Genomic DNA, 20,148 nt, shown 5'->3' with positions numbered 1-20,148 from the left:
TCTTCTTCCTCCTCTTCATCTTTCCTTACTTCTATGTAGGGTTGGTGTGTCTGATCAACCTTCTCCAAACAGCTCGGTCTTCCACCCTTTCCCCAGTTAGACCCCTTTCCTTCATATCCCCTTTTACTTTATCTATCCACCTCCATTTCTATCTTCTCCCTTTCTCTTCCCCTGGACTTCCATTCCCATCACTCTTTTGCCCAGATATCCATTGTCTCTCCTCATCACAAGTCCATACCACTTCAGCCTATTTTCATGTACTTCCTTAGATTTCTCTCCCACTTTTGTCATACCTCTGATTGCCTCATTTCTTATTCTATCCTTTTTGTAACTCCATACGTCCATCTGAACATTCTCATTTCTGCCACATCTAACTTCTTCTCTTGTACTCCTTTTATTGCTCATGTTTCAGCTCCATTGCTGGTCTGACCACTGTCTTTAAAACCTCACATTTAACCTTCACCTTAATTCTTAGGTCACACAACGCTCCTGATACCTTCTGCCAATTGTCCATCCACACTGCACTCTATGGGTTATTTCTGCATTTAATTTTCCATTTTGGTGTACCACTGATCCTAGATACTTAAATATATCCAATCTTTTCAATGGCTACCTCTGCAGGCTAACTTCAGAATCTTGATTATCTTTTAAACCTCAAATATTTTGTCTTCCTCTTCCTATTTATCTTCAACCCTCTATTTTCCAAAGCCCTTCTCCATTCTTCCAAGTTCTTCTCCACTTCCACTTTTCTGGTGCTACACATCACCATGTCATCAGCAAAAAGCCTGCACCAGGGGGATTGGTCATTTATCCCATGACTCAACACATCCACAGTCAGATCAAAGAGGTAAGGACTTAAAAAGACCCCTGGTGCAGACCTCCTCTAACTGGGATCTTGTCTGTTACAACCAACACTGCTTTTAACCCAAGTCCTCACTCCCTCATACACGTCCTTGATATTCCTCACGCACTTCTCTGGTAGAAATGGTAGTTTTATTGTGGTCTTATTGAACCATTTACTGGATTTGATTGTATTGTCCTAAAGTAAATAAATGTCTTCTAAGCAAACTTGTGCACCTTTGCCTGTTTGCCCCTCATCTTGACTTCTGAAACATTTTTACTTTCAACAGAATATCTGGTACCACTGATCTTACCAAACAAGGTCTTCTTTTTTTTTGCTTTTCCCTAATAGCCACCATTCTATAGCAGAGATGTAGCGGAGATGTATGACAACATCTTACACAAACCACTGGAGCTGAGGGGAGTCAAGACCATTGCTGCTTGCGAAATCCTGAAGGGTCTTCTGCAGAAAGACCAGCACCAGCGCCTTGGGGCCGTATCTGATTTTGTGAGTATCTCTTTTGGTGAATCTTAGAAAAGTAAAATGTCACACATTACAAATGATACTAGTCTTTAGTATTAATGTTTCTTCATTTTTAATTACTGAAACAATTATTTTATTTACAACTTGCCTGCAGGGACCAGTAACGACATTATTTCAAGTCTATGATGACATAACTAGTGTAAGAAGTAAGGATAGACATCGTCAGTGTTTTGGGACTCCCTGAGACAAACTCTGAATACATTAATTAAAAAAGAAACACGTCAAAATACGCAAAACAGTCTTCTCAGACGTGAGCCCTTATCGAGACTGCCCAAGGTGGCAGGTTTTCCAGTAGTATGGCAACTGGGCAGGAAGAGGAGTGTCCAAGGTGGATGAACACCGGAAGTGGCGTTGGTGGAGGAGAGCTGTCACTCTTCTGGTCTGCAGAGGGAGGAAAAGAGAGAACCTTATCACACAACACCATCCTCTGGATTGGTGGAAAAGTACCATCACCTGAGCCCTTAAACTGTGTCCCATGCACACTTGCATGACACCAGTTTAAAATAACATTACAAAGTCTCATTAGGCTCAGCATTACTGAGTGTGAGTAGTAAACTGTTGCCCTTGCACCCAGTGATGCTCCCAGGCCTGAAATGGATAAGCTGGTTAAGAAATGGATAGATTGTTGCTTGTGCAAGCAAATGAGTAGCATAATTCAACACAGGACTGCATAATGTCAAAATATTTTAACTTCTCAATAAATATGTAGCATCTGGATATTTTTTTTGCAGTTTTTCATATAGATGGTATAATTAGGCAGCAATGTGGCGCAGTGGGTAGCGCTGCCGCCTCGCAGTTAGGAGACCCAGGTTCGCTTCCCAGGTCCTCCCTGCGTGGAGTTTTCATGTTCTCCCTGTGTCTGTGTGGGTTTCCTCCGGGTGCTCCGGTTTCCTCCCATAGTCCAAAGACATGCAGGTTAGGTGCATTGGCGATCCTAAATTGTGTTTGGTGTGTGTGTGGGTGTGTGTGTGTGTGCGCCCTGCGGTGGGCTGGCGTCCTGCCTGGGGTTTGTTTCCTGCCTTGTGCCCTGTGTTGGCTGGGATTGGCTCTAGCAGACCCCCGTGACCCTGTAGTTAGGATATAGCGGGTTGGATAATGGATGGATGAATGGTATAATTAACACTCTTGTAGCCACTTTATTAGGTATATCTATATAGGAACAGGTTTAGTTGTTACTTTACTATAACCAAAATGCATGCTGTAAACAACGTGGGCAGCACTGTCTTTGCTTCGTCAGATGTGCTGCTTCCCATATATCACAAATGGTTGTCCTAGTGGGATTTTCACATACTACTGCCTCTGGAGTTTACCGAGAATGATGTGATAAACAAAAAAAATTAGGTAGCAAGAATATTTTAGGAGAAAACACCTAGTTAACAGAAAAGGTCAGAGGAGAATGACAAAACTCTTTCAAGCTTAACGGAGAGCCAACACATACTCAAACAGCATTTTTTTACAATTTAGGTTTGCTGATGAACACCTCTGAATGTCCAAAGCTTCAGAATGGGCCATAGCAGTAGAAAACCATGCGTGATTCCATTGCTATCATTTAAGAACAGGAAGATGAGGCTCATGGTCAGCTTAGCTGAATAATTAAAGACTGGAAAAATGTTCCCTGGTTTAAAATTCATCTGACCAGTGGACAATTTCTGTTGTAATGTACATGTGTAGATCACTGAGATAGAATAGAATAGAACAGAATAAAATAGACTAGAATAGAAAGCCCTTATTGTCACTGTAAACAAATGTCAACGAAATTATGAGCGCCACTCCAGCTTGATAGAAAAAAACACAAATGACACAACTTTTCTGAAAAAAAAAAACCTACAATGCATAATACACACAAGAAGAACAACATAAAAATAATAAATATATGAAAATATGTTATTGCAGTAAAGGGTATTGCACATTTAGCCCAGTTTATAGATAACAGTTGTGGGAAATAGCCCGGACACAGACAGACGGACACCATGTTAAAGTCCACCACACGTTTATTTACACTATATATTAGGTCCATTAAATGCACAACCCAGTGCCGCAGCACCAATCACCCCAACAGTCCAGGCCTCTGTCCACAATACGCCTTCAGGCCGCCTCCTTCTCTCCTCTGTCTCTCTCACTCTCAGACCTCGTCCTCTTCCACCCGACTCCAGCCTTGATTGAAGGGAGGCGGCCCCTTTTATAGTCACCCGGATGTTAGCTCCAGGTGGTTCCCGGCAATCTTCCGCTGACACGCCCCTGTGTGGCGGAAGTACCGGCTGTCTCTCCAGAAGTACTCCGGGTGTCTCTTTTCTTCTTCCCCCCAGCACTTCCTGGTGTGGCGGAAGTGCTGGGGTCCCAAGTCCTCCAGGCATGGGGACGCCCCCTGGCGGTGACCACGGGCCCCTACAGGGTTGAGCTTCCAAGCCCTGTACCCGTGGCCCCCAATATAACCAGGGCGGTCGCCCCCTCGTGGTCCGGAGGAGGCATAAGCCCTGCTCCTGTCCTCCTGGGCGTCCTGGCTGGGTACCACCCCCAGCCGCGTGCCACACAGTATATTATATGTAAAATATATACTTAAAAAGAAATGAGATCAAAAAATAAAACCAGTAGCAATACAATGAATAATACCATTCCACTGGAAGTAGCTGCACAAGAGCAACAGTAAGAGTCTATTTCTCAGCACTGACCAAAAATTGTTTAACCAGCCTTAATTTGCTTATTTTTGTTCAGTGTATTTATGACTATTGGATATAAGCTATTCCTGAATCTATCAGTCCAAACTTTCAAAGATCTATAACGTCAACCAGAGAGCAACAGTTCAAATAGGTGGTGACCGGGGTGTGAAGGATCCTTAATGATGTTTGTAGCTCTGGTGAGATAGCGGGAGCAAGTAATGTCTTCCAGGGCGGGCAGACAACAGCCGGTGATTTTTTTTTTGTAATATGTTTATGACTCTCTGGTGAGCCTTCTTGCCTTTTGCTGTGCTTCTAGCAAATTACACTGTGATACAGTATGCCAGGATGCTCTTGATGGGTGAACGATAAAAAAAAAAACACCAGTAGTTTGGTCTCTGTTGTGATTTTTTGACCATTGCTGCTGTGTTCTCAGACCAGGAAAGGTTCTCTGAAATGTGGATTCCCAGGAATTTGAAGGTATGCACCTTTTCCACATGGTCTCCATTGATGTATAGAGGAACAGGTTCTGTGCCTTGCTTTCTGAAGTCCAGAATGAGTTCCGTAGTTTTTGTGGTGTTCAGTGTTAAGTTATTCACTGAACACCACTCTGTCAGTCTCTGGACTTTATCTCAGTAGGCTGGCTCAGCTCCTTCTAATATGAGCCCCATTATAGTGGTGTCGTTTGCAAACGTAATGATAGTGTTTGTGGGATGGGTAAGAGTGCAGTCATATATGTACAAAGAGTAAAGTAGTGGGCTCAACACACAACCTTGTGGAGATCCTGTGCTGAGAAGAAGGGAAGAGGAGAGACGAGATGTAGAACACTGCCTTCTGTTTTTACTCACCCAGTACCTGTCTCCATAATTAAGTAGGCTCAGAATTTGATGTAAACACCACGAATCTATGGACCGTCCTGGCTTGTGTCAACACTACAGGCTAGTTGTGATAGTCTAATGCTGTGAGGAATGTTTCTGACACACATTAGCTTTCTTATTACCAGAGTGTTGCAGTATGTGAATGCCACAGTGTAGCTAATCCTTGTCGCTTACAATGTGCATCCGCCTTATAGCCACAGTCTACCCATTTGAATATTCCTGCAGAGCTTGTGTCTCTGAATGAGACAACTACATCTGGTCTGTTTATTTTGAAGGAGCTTACTGGTCAGGTTAGGGGAGAGAAATTTTTAGATCTGAGCTGAACATCAAAAGAATGTCAGTTGTCCAACGAGTGTTTACATCAAGTAGGTCCTATCTTACACATCTCACTTTATAACCCTCTGCAATACAAAGGGTCTTTTTAAGTGATCTGATCTGACTGATCTCTGAACTCTGTTAAGTGCTCTTTCAGTCTTGTGGGTGATTGAATATTTACATTGATTTTCCCACTTGTAACCTTATGCAGTATTTGCTCATATATAGATAGATTGATAGATAAGATTATACTTTGTTTGTCCCCAAGGGGAAATTAAAATTTTATAGAACCTCCAAAATAAATAAATAAATAACATAAAAATAAACAACAACCCACCGACAAACTCATAAAAACTGTTGGGTTGAATAACAGAGAGCTGCAGCTGTCAACATCATATTATTATGTTACGTTTGTGTTTTTGTCGCACTGTCACTTGTTGCTTTTGTTTGCACATTGCACGTGCACTTTGTTGTCTGCTGTCTGGTTAAAAAAGTCTTCCTTAGATAGTTAGTTAGTTTTTGTTGATTTATGTTGTAATTCATGTTAGGTAATTCATGTTAGGTAATTTATGTTAGGTCAATCTGTCTTGTCTCTGCTAGCCAGCTAACTAGGCCTCTTAGTTAGCTAGTTTAGTTTTTCTGTTAATTTATGTTGTAAATTTATGTTGCATGTAGCCCCTTGGTCCTGGAGGAACGTTGTTTCGTTTCACTGTGTACTAACTGTATATGGTTGAAGTGACAATAAAGCCTACTTGAACTTGAACTTGAATCAGGCCTGTAGGTGTCAGTAAGATGAGGTCAGACCTGATCAAATCGTTCCACAGGTTTATTTTTTGCTAGAGCAGGACAGCTTGTAATGTCCACGCATGGAACAGGTCTAACAGATGCTTGAGCCGTTCTTTGAAGTCCCCAGCATTCAGAATGATTCATCATTTAGATGTTGGTACAGAAAGAATCATTTCTGTTCCTGAGTGAGACAGGATGATGTGACTTATTTTCCTGAGCCATGATATGGACAAATTCAATCTGCATTTCAATCTCTTGGGCACACATTTTAGTTTTAACCCTTAAACTGCTACATACTTGGGGGGGGTTAATGCACCCTTGGACGCCAAATACTTTTTTTGCTGCACTTTTTAAGGAAACATCACAATTCATAAAGAAAAAGTGAAATTTTAATGGAACACGTTTTATTTTTCATGCAAAGAGCATCACAATTACTGCAACATTGATCATTTTGCACACTACCAATGACCTGTAAAAACTATAAAAAACTACTGCAACAATCTATTATTATATGTACAAGGTGCAACTGACGCCATTGATGAAATTCAGTAAATCACTGCTCTTGAACTGGCTCTGGCGTGCTGGCAAATTGCATTGGAAACCGAGTATAGCTGGTTACAGTGGTTTAAGGGTTAAATGCAGTGTGCACCCTTTTTCACCATTGCACATTCACAAAAATCTTCAGTCCCCTTCCTGCTTTTTCCACTCAGTCTGCTGTAACCCGTTCAGTATTAAAATAGCATCTAAAAAAAAGAGGTGTAAGCCAGTTCTTCACAGTACCCAAAATATCACAGTACCTAAACTTAACATAAGTCCCTTTGAGATATGACAGTTTTGGCACACGGACGGGGCTCATGCCCGGCCGGGACGCCCAGGAAGACAGGAGGAGGGCTCCTCCTCCAGACCGCGAGGGGGCGTCCGCCCTGGTTATATTGGGGGCCACGGGTACAGGGCTTGGAAGCCCAACCCTGTAGGGGCCCATGGTCACCGCCAGGGGGGCATCCCCCTGCCTGAAGGACCCTGGACCCCAGTACTTCCGCCACACCAGGAAGTGCTGGGGGGGAAGAAGAGAGGGGACACCCGGAGTGCTTCTGGGAGGACAGCTGGCATTTCCGCCACACTGGAGCATGTCCACGGGACTGCCGGTGCACACCTGGAGCATATCCGGGTACAGATAAAAGGGGCCGCCTCCCTTCATTCAAGGCTGGAGTTGGGTGGAAGCAGGACAAGGTGATAGAAAGAGAGAAGGAGGCGGTCCGAAGAGGCAGAGTGGTTGGCCTGGACTTTGGGGAAGATTGGGGGTTTGTGGCACAATAACTGTAAATAATAGTGTAAATAAACGTGTGTTGGGTGACATGAGCGTGTCTGCATGTCTGTGTCCGAGCCAGTCTCCATACAGTTCAAACAGTTCAAGCAACATGGCAATCTTCTTGAAATTTCTGTTTTTGTATTCCTGCTTATTCTAATTCAAAACTCTTTGTCTATTGTGTTGTGTTTAATGTTTATACCCTTTTGACTATTTTTGAAGTGCTTTTAACATAGAAAATGTGTTATGTAACTTATTATTATTATTATTATTATCATTATTATGTCAAATGAATAGACAAAATACCACAAAAAAGGTTTGGGGCAGGTACCCGTATACTTGAAATACGACTACAAAATCAGGGAATTGGTTGCACAGTTGTATCCAGTTTCGAGTCCAACACAGATCTGATTTGGAGGAGATAAAATGGAGGTTTTATGGGAAAGCAGAGGAAGTGAGGTCATTGGGGCTGGAACCAAAAGTGAGGTCATTGGGTCAAGGTGGAACTTCCTGTAATTGGTCTGCAGAGGAATGAGAGACAGGGTTAGTGCACCACGCCACCCCCTGGTCTAGTGTGAAATTACCCTCACTTGAGCCCTTTAGCTGTCTCCCATGCGCATATGTGTGACAATTATTATTATTATTATAACGAATCTCAAGGTGTTCTTGTGACGATGCTGGGCTCCGTCTTCCCACATGGGAGTCTGCTGAACCAACACCGTTGATAGTTATGACCAAGATGAGCTGACAAATGAGGACAATTCTCTGATGATGCCAGAGGATGGTGGAAAAAGTGCTCAAATGCTTTTATTAAAAAACAGTCAAAACAAAAGTAAAAAACCAACAACTGTCAATTGTGCAGTTTTCCAAAAAAACAGTACATATATAAGTCCATAAAAATCCAATGAAAAGTGGGAATAAAAATAATCAGTAAATAAATCCATTAAAAATTTGAGGTTAAAATGCAGACTAACTCCTCCTGATCTCAGCCCACCTCCTTCTCATTCTCCCCGGTTCACCCATTGCTCGCATAGCCGGCGGAGACTCAGCAGCCACGAGCTCCTTTCACCTGACCTCCGTCTTGGCTACCTCAAGGCATCACAGCCAGACCATCCGAGGTGGGCTCTCCTCCCTTCTCCCTTCACACTCACGTGGTCGCACCTCAGAAGATTAGGGAGGGCACCTGCCTTGCTCGCCACACATTCCACCCGAATATTCAGTGGGATGAACTAGCCCCAGGAGCACCACAGTCAACACTCCTTCACGAGGCCCCAGCTCGTGCTGTCTCCTCCTTCCAGGTGGCCAGATGAATCGCCACGACTGCCTTTAACGTCTTTAAACCTCCCTGTCTTTTTCCTTTTCTTTGATTTCTCCCACTTTCCTTGTGCCAACCCGTATATATACACTCACGTCTCCGTGGGCGCAGCACCTTAATCAGCCAATGAAGTAATTGAGAACGATCGCATCCGCACGTACAGGTGCGACTCGCCCCAACTACCTCATTAACTCCCCACAGTTGTGCAATCGTACCCACGGAGAGTGACATGGCGCTATGGATTTAAAATTGGCCCGCTATACCACAGTTCTAGAAACATGAAAGACTTTTAGCTGCCTTTCTCCACAGTCCCCAAATCTCAATTAAATGCAGGACCTTTAGGATGAGGTAGGACAGGAGGTTTATGGCATGAAGTTTGTGATGCTAGTAAGTCAGTATGGACCAAAATCCCTAAGGAATGACCCCATCTCTTTTTGGGAGAAGGAGCCTTCCAGGTACTAGACTTATTAAAGGAGCTCCAGAGTATAGCATAGTGCTTGTTTGTTATTCCCATTTATGATAATTATGGTAGAGAATTTGTTGGGGTAATGTCTAGGTAAGTATGGCACAAAGTCTAGATTACAGTATTTTCACAGCAGGACTGAGCTAAACTGGATTTCCCTTTTAGCATTTAGGCCTTGATTCAGATTGGCCCATATTTATCCTGATTTTGGAAGCTCTGCGTTACTAGGAGACGTAAGAAAGTTTTCATCTTTGAAAAATGTAATAATGAATCCCAAATGGTCTTTCATTTCAGGTGGAGATTAAAAACCACATATTTTTCTCTCCTATAAATTGGGATGACCTGTACAACAAGAGAATCAAGCCACCATATAATCCAAATGTGGTAAGTAGATATTCATTAAGGACATAAATGAATTCAACTGTCTTAACATCGGAAAAACAAACTACTGTTTTTTATTAATAGGTTTTAAAACAATGTCTTCAGACTGGACTTTATTGTATAGGCCCAATTTGGAATTGCCAATGAGTGTACTACATCTCTGATTAATATTTTTTTCCCTCATAATTACTGGGCAATTCAAGAGACTAGCCATGTAACCATACGCACATGGCAACAGCAAGCATTATTTTCAAATTTACTGAGAACGCGGTTGTTTGTGCCCCACAGTCCATAAAAGGAGCACTAAAGTAGAAAAGAGCCACACAGTGGCTCAGAAGAGACTACACTATATTTTCCATCAGGCTTTGCTATCACTGAGATACCAGTGGAGCTGCTGGGAAGAGGCCTGAACTGATGTAATATCCATCCAACCATTATCCAACCCATTATATCCTAACTACAGGGTCACGGGGGTCTGCTGGAGCCAATCCCAGCCAACACAGGGCACGAGGCAGGAAACAAACCCCGGGCAGGACACACACTCCCACACACCAAGCACATACTAGGGACAATTTAGGACCGCCAATGCACCTAACCTGCATGTCTTTGGACTGTGGGAGGAAACCGGAGCACCCGGAGGAAACCCCACACAGACACGGGGAGAACATGGAAACTCCACGCAGGGAGGACCCGGGAAGTGAACCCATGTCTCCTAACTGTATCCACTAAACAGTGTCATCTCCAGACAGAAGAGCAGCTTCAGCGACAGACTGCTGTCACCGTCCTGCTCCACTGACAGACTGAGAAGACCATTCCTCCCCAATCTATGCGACTCTGCAATTCTACCCGGGGAGGTAAACGTTAACATTATACAAAGTTATTGTCTGTTTTTTCCTGCATTATTATCAATCTTTAATTTAATATTGTTTTTTGTATCAGTATGCTGCTCCTGGAGTATGTGAAGTTTCCCCTTGGGATTAATAAAGTATCTATCTATCTATCTATCTATCTCATCTATCTATCTATCTATCTATCTATCTATCTATCTATCTATTGTCGCAGTAGAGGCGTTTATCGTCCTCTTGAACCCTCAGGTACCACTCCAAACACCAGGTAAAAGTACAATTATTATTTATTGCACAATAATTACGTGCACAAAGCACCCTCCACTCCACACTAGTCATATAATCCACAAACCAATCACAATACTCTCTCTCCTCCGCTCCCAGACACTTAGCCACCCTACCTCTCAGCTCAGCTCAGTGTCTGGCTTTCCCAGAGTCCTTTTATACCCCCCTGACCCGGAGGTGTTTCTGCCCAACAGTCCACAAGTCCTTATTACTTCCGGGTCAGGGTAAACAGCCCTTTTCTTCAACCTGGAAGTACGTCATTTCTCCTGTTCACGTGACCAGGACGTACTTCCAGGTTATAGGGCACATAAGAGTCCACGAGCCTCCCTACAGCGACTCCTGGTGGTCCCCAAGGTATCCAGCAGGGCTGTGTATAAAAACTACAAAGTCCATGAGGCCCTGCTGGACTTCGGGGCACGTCCATGCTGTCGGGAGAGCTGCTCCTGGCAGCCTGGGGGTGAGGGCCGGAAACTCTCGCCGGCCATCCATCACACTATCTATCTATCTATCTATCTATCTATCTATCTATCTATCTATCTATCTATCTATCTATCTATCTATCTATCTATCTATCTATCTATCTATCTATCTATAGTGCCTTTCACATCTATCTATCTATCTATCTATCTATCTATCTATCTATCTATCTATCTATCTATCTATCTATCTATCTATCTATCTATCTATCTATCTATCTATCTATCTGCGCCACAGTGCCACCCGAACTGATGTAATATTTAAATGGAATTCCAGCAATGAAGGGGAGGCTTTTTTATTTCTTCTCCCCACATTAAAGGAAGCTGCACCATTGACTTTTTTTTTATCACAGTTCCAGTCATTCATTATCCAGCGTGATTACAGTTCTCTTAGGATCTGGTGTGCTTGGTTTTGTATGCAAAGTGTTTTGTTTGATTTGTCTGCTTTGGAGCTATCAGGCAGAGTTTCTTCCTCATATAACAGATTAGTCTTGGTGCTGCCACAACACTCTGCTCTACTTCACTTCCATGAAGCCAATGTCACATTAAGTGACTTCTTGTCGTGGAGTATGTCAGATTTGCTGACCACAGTTACTGACCATGCCACCGAACAATGTCACTTTAAATGATTGCAAATCACTGCGTGTATCTACAGTACATTACTGACTGAACACCAGTTTTCCTGTGCGGTTGTGTTCAACCCCTTTTTCTGACAGCCAATAGCATGCTCCCTAATGCAGCAGATGTTGTACATGTATTGTACAAAGGGTTAACAGCCATGGTAAATTCAGCAGAAATCTGTAACCTTTCTTGTGTCCATTCTGGCATGGGTGTGTAAACCTTAAGACATCACACAGCTGAGCATGTCTTGTGTTTGTGAGGACTAAAGCACCCGCGCTCCTTACTCTCACCACTACATTCTAATCTATTCCTCTTCAGGATGAACATTTGTTGGTTGTCAGCTCTTGTGTACAAAACCAAACCTGTCTGATTTTAGGACATGAAGCTGTGGCTTAGTTGGCGTGAGTCACTGGATACGTCACATTAGGAGATCAGCTTCACGGGAGCACTCTACTGACTGCCTCCATGATTTAAATGAAGGCCACGACTGAAAATCACTGGAAAAATCATCTAATGTGACCAGGCCTTAAGTCAGTAGACTGTAAATGTTACCTTTGGCTCCATGATTCCATGTTTATAACTGGGAAACTGTAAGCAAACGTAATTTCTTTAAGCAAATGATGCCGGCCAGCTTTTACTGTGCTTCTAAGGGAGCTGTTACCACACCTGTGTGGTGTTGCAGGTCCACAGCTCCCATCAGGAAGGCCACTTTTATATAAATAATCACCGCACTCGCGGCTTAGCGAGGGGACGTGGTGGTTGTGTGGCTGAAGCGGTTCCTGGGGTGATTCGTGATGTGGGCGTTTCATACCTAAATGCACAGATGAGAAACCGTCCGCGTCCGTGATTGTTTCTGGGGCTGCTGATTTGCCACAGCTGCCACGTCCTCTTCATAAATAGAAGCGCAAGGTGGCTAAAAAAGGAAGAGAAAAAGAGCTGGAGGTTGCAGGAGAGCAGGAAGCTGAAGGAGAAAGCCGGTGCGAGCGAGCGAGTGATCGCAGGTAGGCAAGCAGCTGGACAGTGAGCCGTAGCAGGGGTGTTTGGCCAACATCTAGAGCAGTTTATAGTGGTCGCTCCCGCTGAGCATTTAATAGAGAGCTGGAGTGACCGGAAGAAGGACAGCTGGCTGTGTAAGGCTGATAAGGCAACGGGAGTTGGAGGGCTTGGGAGGTGAATTCCCTGGCGTGAGCGTCCTGGTCGTTAGGGATCCTAAGTCTCAGTCTGGAGAGTGTGAGACAGAAGCCAGGGATCGGGAGGCCTCTGGACCAGATGAGCGGAGAGAAGGTCAGCTGCTGCAGAAGAACAACTCTCCTGTTGCGGGGCCTAGATGGGAGAAGCAGGGGAGCCGCCAGGTAAAAGACAGCAGGCTTTGTGGATTATTTTGAAGAGACTGCTTCCAGCATTGTTTTAACCTTGTTATTTTAAGGATTTATTTATTGGTTTTAACCTCCACTCTACACCAATTTTATGGATTATTTATTTAAAGATTTTGGAAGACACTGCACTTTATTTTGAATACTTTGTTTTTGATTGTTTGTTTACTATTTTTAATAAAAACACTTGGCACTTTAGTACACCATCCCCTTGTTCCATTTGTTGTGCCTCACTGCCGAGCTCATCAGTGACATTACCGACAGTGTCAGGTTCAAGGGCTCCCAAAAGCAAGAGGGGAGCATGGAGCAGAACCCGCATCATCATAACCTGTCTATGCATAACAGCAACACAGTGGGAAAAAAAGGGTCAGGATATCCAAGACAAACAACAAATTACAAGTCCTCTTTTAAATTTTTCCCTTCAAATGTTAGTGATGATAGAGGTGCACACTATGAGGTTAAATTGTCACCCAAAGAGAGCACATATGAGCATGAATACCACTATGTAGGATATAGTTGCACATTTCACAGGGTTTCTTCTCATTAAGTCATAGAGTGCTTCCCACATTCTTTGCAGGTACAGTGGAACCTCGGTTCACGACCATAATTCGTTCCAAAACTCTGGTCGGCAACCGAGTTGGTCATGAACCGAAGCAATTTCTCCCATAGGATTGTATGTAAATACAATTAATCCGTTCCAGACCATACGAACTATATGTATATATATATATATATTTAGTTTTTTAAGCACAAATATAGTTAATTATACCATAGAATGCACAGCATAATGGTAAACTAAATGTAAAAACATCGAATAACACTGAGAAAACCTTGAACAATAGAGAAAACTAACACTGCAATAGTTCACACTATAGTGCTAGGAACAGCTCGCTAAAAGCACTTTTTTAATGAGTTTTAAGCACAGGGAAAAAATGAACATTTGAAAAATCTGTAATTTAATAAACCACCAAGAAAAGTAACATTGCAACAATGCAGGCTACGAACCGATCACTGTAAATAGAACTGAAAACAAAAACAAGCTTTCTCTACCTTATGCGTCCCTTAATCAGTCTCTCTCTCGCTTTCTCCCGCGCCTGTGTGTGTGTGCGTGCGTCTCTCTTTTGCGAGCCTGGAGCGCCTGTGTGTGTGTGTCTCTCTAGCGTGCTCCTGTGTGTGTGCGTGGCTCTCTCTGTCTCGCGCTGATTGTGTGTGTGCCTCTGTCTCTCGTGCTGCCTGTGTGTGTGTGTGTGTCGCGCTCTCTCGCACTCTCTCTTGCTCGCTGCACAGGAAATGCACAGGGGAGACTGAACATGTACAAACCGAAAGGGAACCTGGCTTGTTTGTATACCGAGTGTGTGGTCGTGAACCGAGGCAAAAGTTTGGCGAACTTTTTGGTCGTAAACCGAGTTGTACGTGTACCGAGACGTTCGTGAACCGAGGTTCCACTGTATATGTCCGCTGTAACCAAATTTAAAAATAAATTGCTACATTCCAAAACAGAATTGTCTTTGCATAAAAAGCATCACACAGAATACAATTAAAAATCCCATTGAGCAAAGGGGCAATACACTGCTAGAGAACAGGGCTTATTTGTATTAGGTAAAATGGCCATGGCACATCACAGATGTGGATATGCTTCATGGGACGGAGGAGGTGAACACAATGACAGGCAAGACATGCAGGGCCAGTGTTCCGTTATTTTGCGCCCTTGGCCAAGCTTATTAGTGCGGCAACTGACTGTTCGATAGCTGACCTGTGCAGCTGGGTTTCCACCCCAAAACCCCCACCCCTTATGATCTGCGCCCCAGGCAAATGCCTGATTCCCCTTAATGGTGGCGCCGGCCCTGAGGACATACACACTCCACAAAGACAATGCCAAGAAATGAGGTCAGGAATCTGGAGCTATGATGCACCCGTGGTAGCCACTGCTGTAGGAAACGTGTATGTCAAGTGCATGAAATTCGATGTTATGAAGGTAGAAAAAACTAAATCATCGATACAAATAATGAAACCTAAGGAGAGCAGTAATCCTCATTGCCCAACTGGTTTGATACAAACATACCTAAACATTTTCAGTGGATTAACATAGAAAACTCCAAAGGTGCTAAGTTCGTTTGTTGAAAATTCCCCCAGAGTAGTGTTTCCACTTTCAGTTTTTAGGTGGCTGTCACTGAAAATGTCTTCTTACCTGTAAGTCATAGCATAAAAATTCATTCATTCATTAACTTATTTATCTGTTTTGTCCAAATCATTGTCACAGGATTTGGTTTAAAATAAAAGTTAACCAAACCTTAAAGTGCTCCAGTTACGGTCCCATATCTCTTACAGTGTTTTGTCCAGTTATTCTGCTTCTGTATATTAATCGGGTCATAAAGTCATAAAGCATGTGGTCTTCCAGCCCCAAGGTTTCCGAGGCTTAAGTTGATGTCACATTACACGACTTCTAGTTGCAGGGAACATCAAACTTGACGATCGCAGTTGCTGATTCTGTCACATGAGTGTGTCCAACTAGATATCAATGGGGATGTCAAACTACATGATCACATGATGACTTTATAGCACAGTTTCACATTTCCAAAGCGACACAAGCTCACCCCTTTTTCTGACAGCCTGTGTCGATGCTGCCTGACAGAGCTGGGATCTGTGCAAAGGGTTTACAGGTACAGCAAGTTCAGTAGCATCTCTGCCTTTCATTTTTGCTTTGCACTCTGCCGCAGCATAACCTATCATCTATGGGGGAGAAGCAAAAGCTTTAGATTCATCAAAAATTTCAACAGATCTTAACATTTTAGAGTCCCCTGATACTGAAACATTGATATCTCGATGATGGTTGTGTGTGTCACGGTTTCTTGGGGACGGCCAAGAGGTAAAACAGCTGGATGGAAAAATACCAAACTTGAAGCTTAAGCCTGTTATGAGATGACGAAATTGTGCAAGAGAAATAGACGCTCTAGAGCACAGGTGTCGAACTCCAGTCCTAAAGGGCCGCAGTGGCTGCATGTTTTCATTCTAACCATCTTCTTCATTAGTGAGCTGTTTTTACTGCTAATTAACTTCTTTTGCTTTAGTTTTAATTAACTTGACTCGGGCCCCTTAATTGTCTCTTTTTCCTTAAATAGTAGCCAAACAATAATGAGACATCGAACAAGCCACCATATGACAAAAAAAACAGAAAAATCAACAGATTTGGAAATGTCTGCTGTGGCAGAATGAGAGCAGCACCAAGCCATTGAATTAAATAACAGGCTTACTTAACAGCAAGAATCAGCTTCTCATTAAGAGACTTGGTGGAGTGAAATTGGTTGGAGTTTGAAATCCTAGTTTAGCTGGTCATCTGTTGCCTCGTTTCACATCTCATTTCTGTTTGGCTGCCTTTTAATGAAGAAACTAATAAATTTCAGAGGACTGAATCCTTAAAAACGGGGCTATTTAAATGAAGGGAAAAGGAGTTAATTAGCAGTGAAAACTGAACACTAATTAGGAAAAGGGTTAGAATGAAAACCTGCTCCCACTGCGGCCCTCCTGGCCAGGAGGTTCAACTCCCCTACTCTAGAGGAACCATCAAATACTGCAATTCTGCAATTAATTATGAATTCTTCTCAACAATTGATATCATAATGACCTATTTTATGATCAGAAAGATCAGCATCATAGCGGTAAATAATTACTGAAATGTTATAGAATAGTAACTTGGTTCCAGGGGTGCAAAGCCTACTGACGCTCACATCCAAATTGTTTTCTTTTTTCCATTCTATCATGGTACATAAAACATGAGACATCAAACAGACAAGCCTCTCTTCTCTTTGTGAAATCCAAAACCCCTGCATTCCTTATGAATTGTAGCTTGCATTATATGTGTTGTACTCCCAGCTGAGTTCTCATTGGCTCTCAGCTGTCAGGCACACACTGCCCACCCCTACAACTTAAGGCAAAATCAAACCTAGTCACAGACTTGTTGGAGTGAATCACACAGTATGTCACACTACCTGTCTGACAGTCAAGGGAGTGCGTCTCTGACTCACTAAGATTACGAAAATGAAGTATGTGACTAAAAACTGTTGGAAAAGTCATGCAATGAGACATGGCTTTTAGGGCTGGTTTATACATCACACCCGCATCATGGCGGCCGCGCATTCCCAACGTTACTTTGAGCATGTCATCAGAAATTAACGTGACATGTGTGCGTGTTGCAGTACCAGCAACAGTATGGGCAGCATGTGTGTGCAAGCTTTGGTACATTGTTTACTATACAACATGTGATGGCAAGCCACATTGCAGCTCCAACAGGATCGATGTGCGTGCTTCGATGTTTCATGAATGGTTCAATGCAGTGAAGCCAATTATCAAACACTCGAATGCTGACATACGAATGTCTTCCTGATGCTTTTCTTCCTACATTTCTTGCACAGGCAATACAAGAATCATACATTCCCGATCATAATGACATGATCCATTTAAAGGTTTCACATACCATCTTCTGTGTAGTGGTTGCTGTCTTTGTTTTTAACAACATTCTTCCCTCAACTCAGCTAAACCGGATGTTGTTTTCTCACTGTGATGATTTCTCATACTGCCACCTGGTGGAAATTTCCAGATGCAAATATAGTCAGTATACTGATAGATAGATAGATAGATAGATAGATAGATAGATAGATAGATAGATAGATAGATAGATAGATAGATAGATAGATAGATAGATAGATAGATAGATAGATAGATAGATAGATAGATAGATAGATAGATAGATACTTTATTAATCCCAAGGGGAAATTCACATACTCCAGCAGCAGCAGCATACTGATAAAAAACAATAAATTAAAGAGTGATAACAATGCAGGTATAACAGACAATAACTTTGTATAATGTTAATGTTTACCCCCCCGGGTGGAATTGAAGAGTCACATTGTTTGGGGGAGGAACGATCTCCTCAGTCTGTCAGTGGAGCAGGATGGTGACAGCAGTCTGTCGCTGAAGCTGCTCCTCTGTCTGGAGATGATACTGTTTAGTGGATGCAGTGAATTCTCCATAATTGACAGGAGCCTGCTCAGCGCCCATCGCTCTGCCACGGATGTCAAACTGTCCAGCTCCATGCCCACAACAGAGCTTGCCTAAGAGCAAGGTCCTAAAGCTAGCATGTCGTGTAGCCTTAAGTATATCCCGGCCTTAGACTGCTCTGTTTAATGCTAGTGAATTGCAATGCCCCGATTGCGGTGGTTTAAGCTTTACTACATGTTTTTCTGTTTCCTCTTTCAGAATGGCCCTGCTGACATCCGGCACATCGATCCTGAGTTCACAAAGGAGGCAGTGCCGAATTCTGTTAGTCGAACCCCTGATCTGGCTTCTGGCTCGGCTTCAAGTGGTTCAGGTGCTTTCTTAGGATTCTCTTATGCTCCCCCGGATGAAGCATTTCTCAGTTAAGAAAGGAAGGAGGACAAATTCCAGCCAGAAAAGACGAAATCTGTCTATTGAGTGACCGGATGAGCGTTCATCTCCGGCAGCTAAAGCAGGTGTTCTAGTGCGAATGACTGACACGATTGAATGACTACATCGTTTGCTGACTTGAAATGAAGTGAGCTGCTCTGCTTGTTTTAAAACGATTTTCCACTCCATGTACACCTGCCTTTATCGCTGACTGCGATTAATGGTGTCTGTGGCAGTCCTGGTTTGGTCTGCAACAGTTAAGCATTGCCAGAATTTCTTTAATTTCCTTGTTTCTGAATGCAGACGAAACAAGCCAAGGAGAGAAAATTGCTTCTGTTTTTTCCTTTCTTTTCTTGAGAAGCTGTAAGATAACAATGTGGCAAAGTCAGATAAATGGACCGTGGAGCTGGAGCTACTTCATTGTGAAATTAAAGGCTGACGATAGCTTTGTGGAGGAGACCATCACAGTGTCCGTCTACATGTCTGTGCGGCATCCTGTTCTAGCTCTTGATGTTCACGTCTCAATAAACATTTCACCCATCAGCACTCCACCCATTCTCAAATGCGGGATGCCCTCCAAACACATAAACATGTGCATTTTGTTAAGAAGTTCCTGATTTATGTCTTTAGGTGTCCTGTTTCAATGCATACTGTACAAGTTGGATCTTTGGCTTACTTCACCTCTTAGTAGGAAGGGAATGCTGTAAATAGTAAGTGAATTTTTAACATAATGTTATTTTAAGAAGAACTGAAATGTGTTTCTGTGTGATGATGTTAAAAATATGACACCTTGTGCTTTGAAGGGCAGATTTATCATCTCAAGCTTAACCATTTTCTATGGTTTCTATTCCAGTTCAGTCACTAAAGTGATTGCATGATCGCCAAAATTTTGCAGAAGGGTGAGCATGCACGTTATTCATTTAATTACATTTCACAATAAATAAGGACATTTAAATATTGTACTGTATATCTGAGATTTTTATTTTGTGGTTAAGGAAAGAAAAAACATCAGTATGGCATTGTTTTGGAAGAAAATTGTTTATTAATAAAGTTTAGTTGCACATTATTCATTTTCTGCTTTTAATTTCTTTATTGTTCTTATTCTGTAGGACCAGCTCTAAAGTGGCACCATTCACAGTATATTCATATGCACTGTGGATTTCAATCTGAATTACAATTGTCTCAGCTCAGCCACGTTCTCAAAAGGATCAATCTTCAGGGAAACAATAATAATAATAATAATAATAATAATTATAATAATGGGGCGGCGCAGTGGCGCAGTGGGTAGTGCTGGAGACCTGGGTTCGCTTTCTGGGTCCTCCCTGCGTGGAGTTTGCATGTTCTCCCCATGTCTGTGTGGGTTTCCTCCAGGCGCTCCGGTTTCCTCCCACAATTTAAAGACATGCAGGTTAGGTGCATTGGTGATTCTAAATTGTCCCTAGTGTGTGCTTGGTGTGTCTCGTGGCCTGGAACCCCTACAGATTTTATTTTTTTCTCCAGCCGTCTGGAGTTTTTTTTTGTTTTTTCTGTCCACCCTGGCCATCGGACCTTACTCCTTTCTATGTTAATTAATGTTGTCTTATTTTAATTTTGCATTTTGTCTTTAATTTTTCTTTTCTTCATTATGTAAAGCACTTTGAGCTAC

At 42.7% G+C, this 20,148-nt stretch overlaps 1 protein-coding gene across 2 annotated transcripts in view; it reads left to right on the top strand.

Moving 5' to 3' along the window:
- Positions 1-19,566, top strand: part of sgk2a (serum/glucocorticoid regulated kinase 2a) — an 88,507-nt gene extending 68,941 nt beyond the window's left edge. For both annotated transcript variants that reach the window (XM_051932582.1, XM_028812108.2), the window contains exons 12-14: positions 1,193-1,348; positions 9,396-9,485; positions 18,336-19,566. In XM_051932582.1, the coding sequence (XP_051788542.1) occupies positions 1,193-1,348; positions 9,396-9,485; positions 18,336-18,500 (411 nt within the window). In that variant the 3' untranslated portion in view covers positions 18,501-19,566. The remainder of the gene's footprint in view (positions 1-1,192; positions 1,349-9,395; positions 9,486-18,335) is intronic.
- The last annotated feature ends 582 nt before the right edge of the window (positions 19,567-20,148 follow it).

This window comes from Erpetoichthys calabaricus, chromosome 10, assembly GCF_900747795.2.
Source record: "Erpetoichthys calabaricus chromosome 10, fErpCal1.3, whole genome shotgun sequence".
Taxonomy (NCBI): Eukaryota; Metazoa; Chordata; class Cladistia; order Polypteriformes; family Polypteridae; genus Erpetoichthys; species Erpetoichthys calabaricus.
The sequence above is the reverse complement of the archived record's forward strand: the minus strand, read 5'-3'. Positions and strand labels throughout refer to the sequence as shown.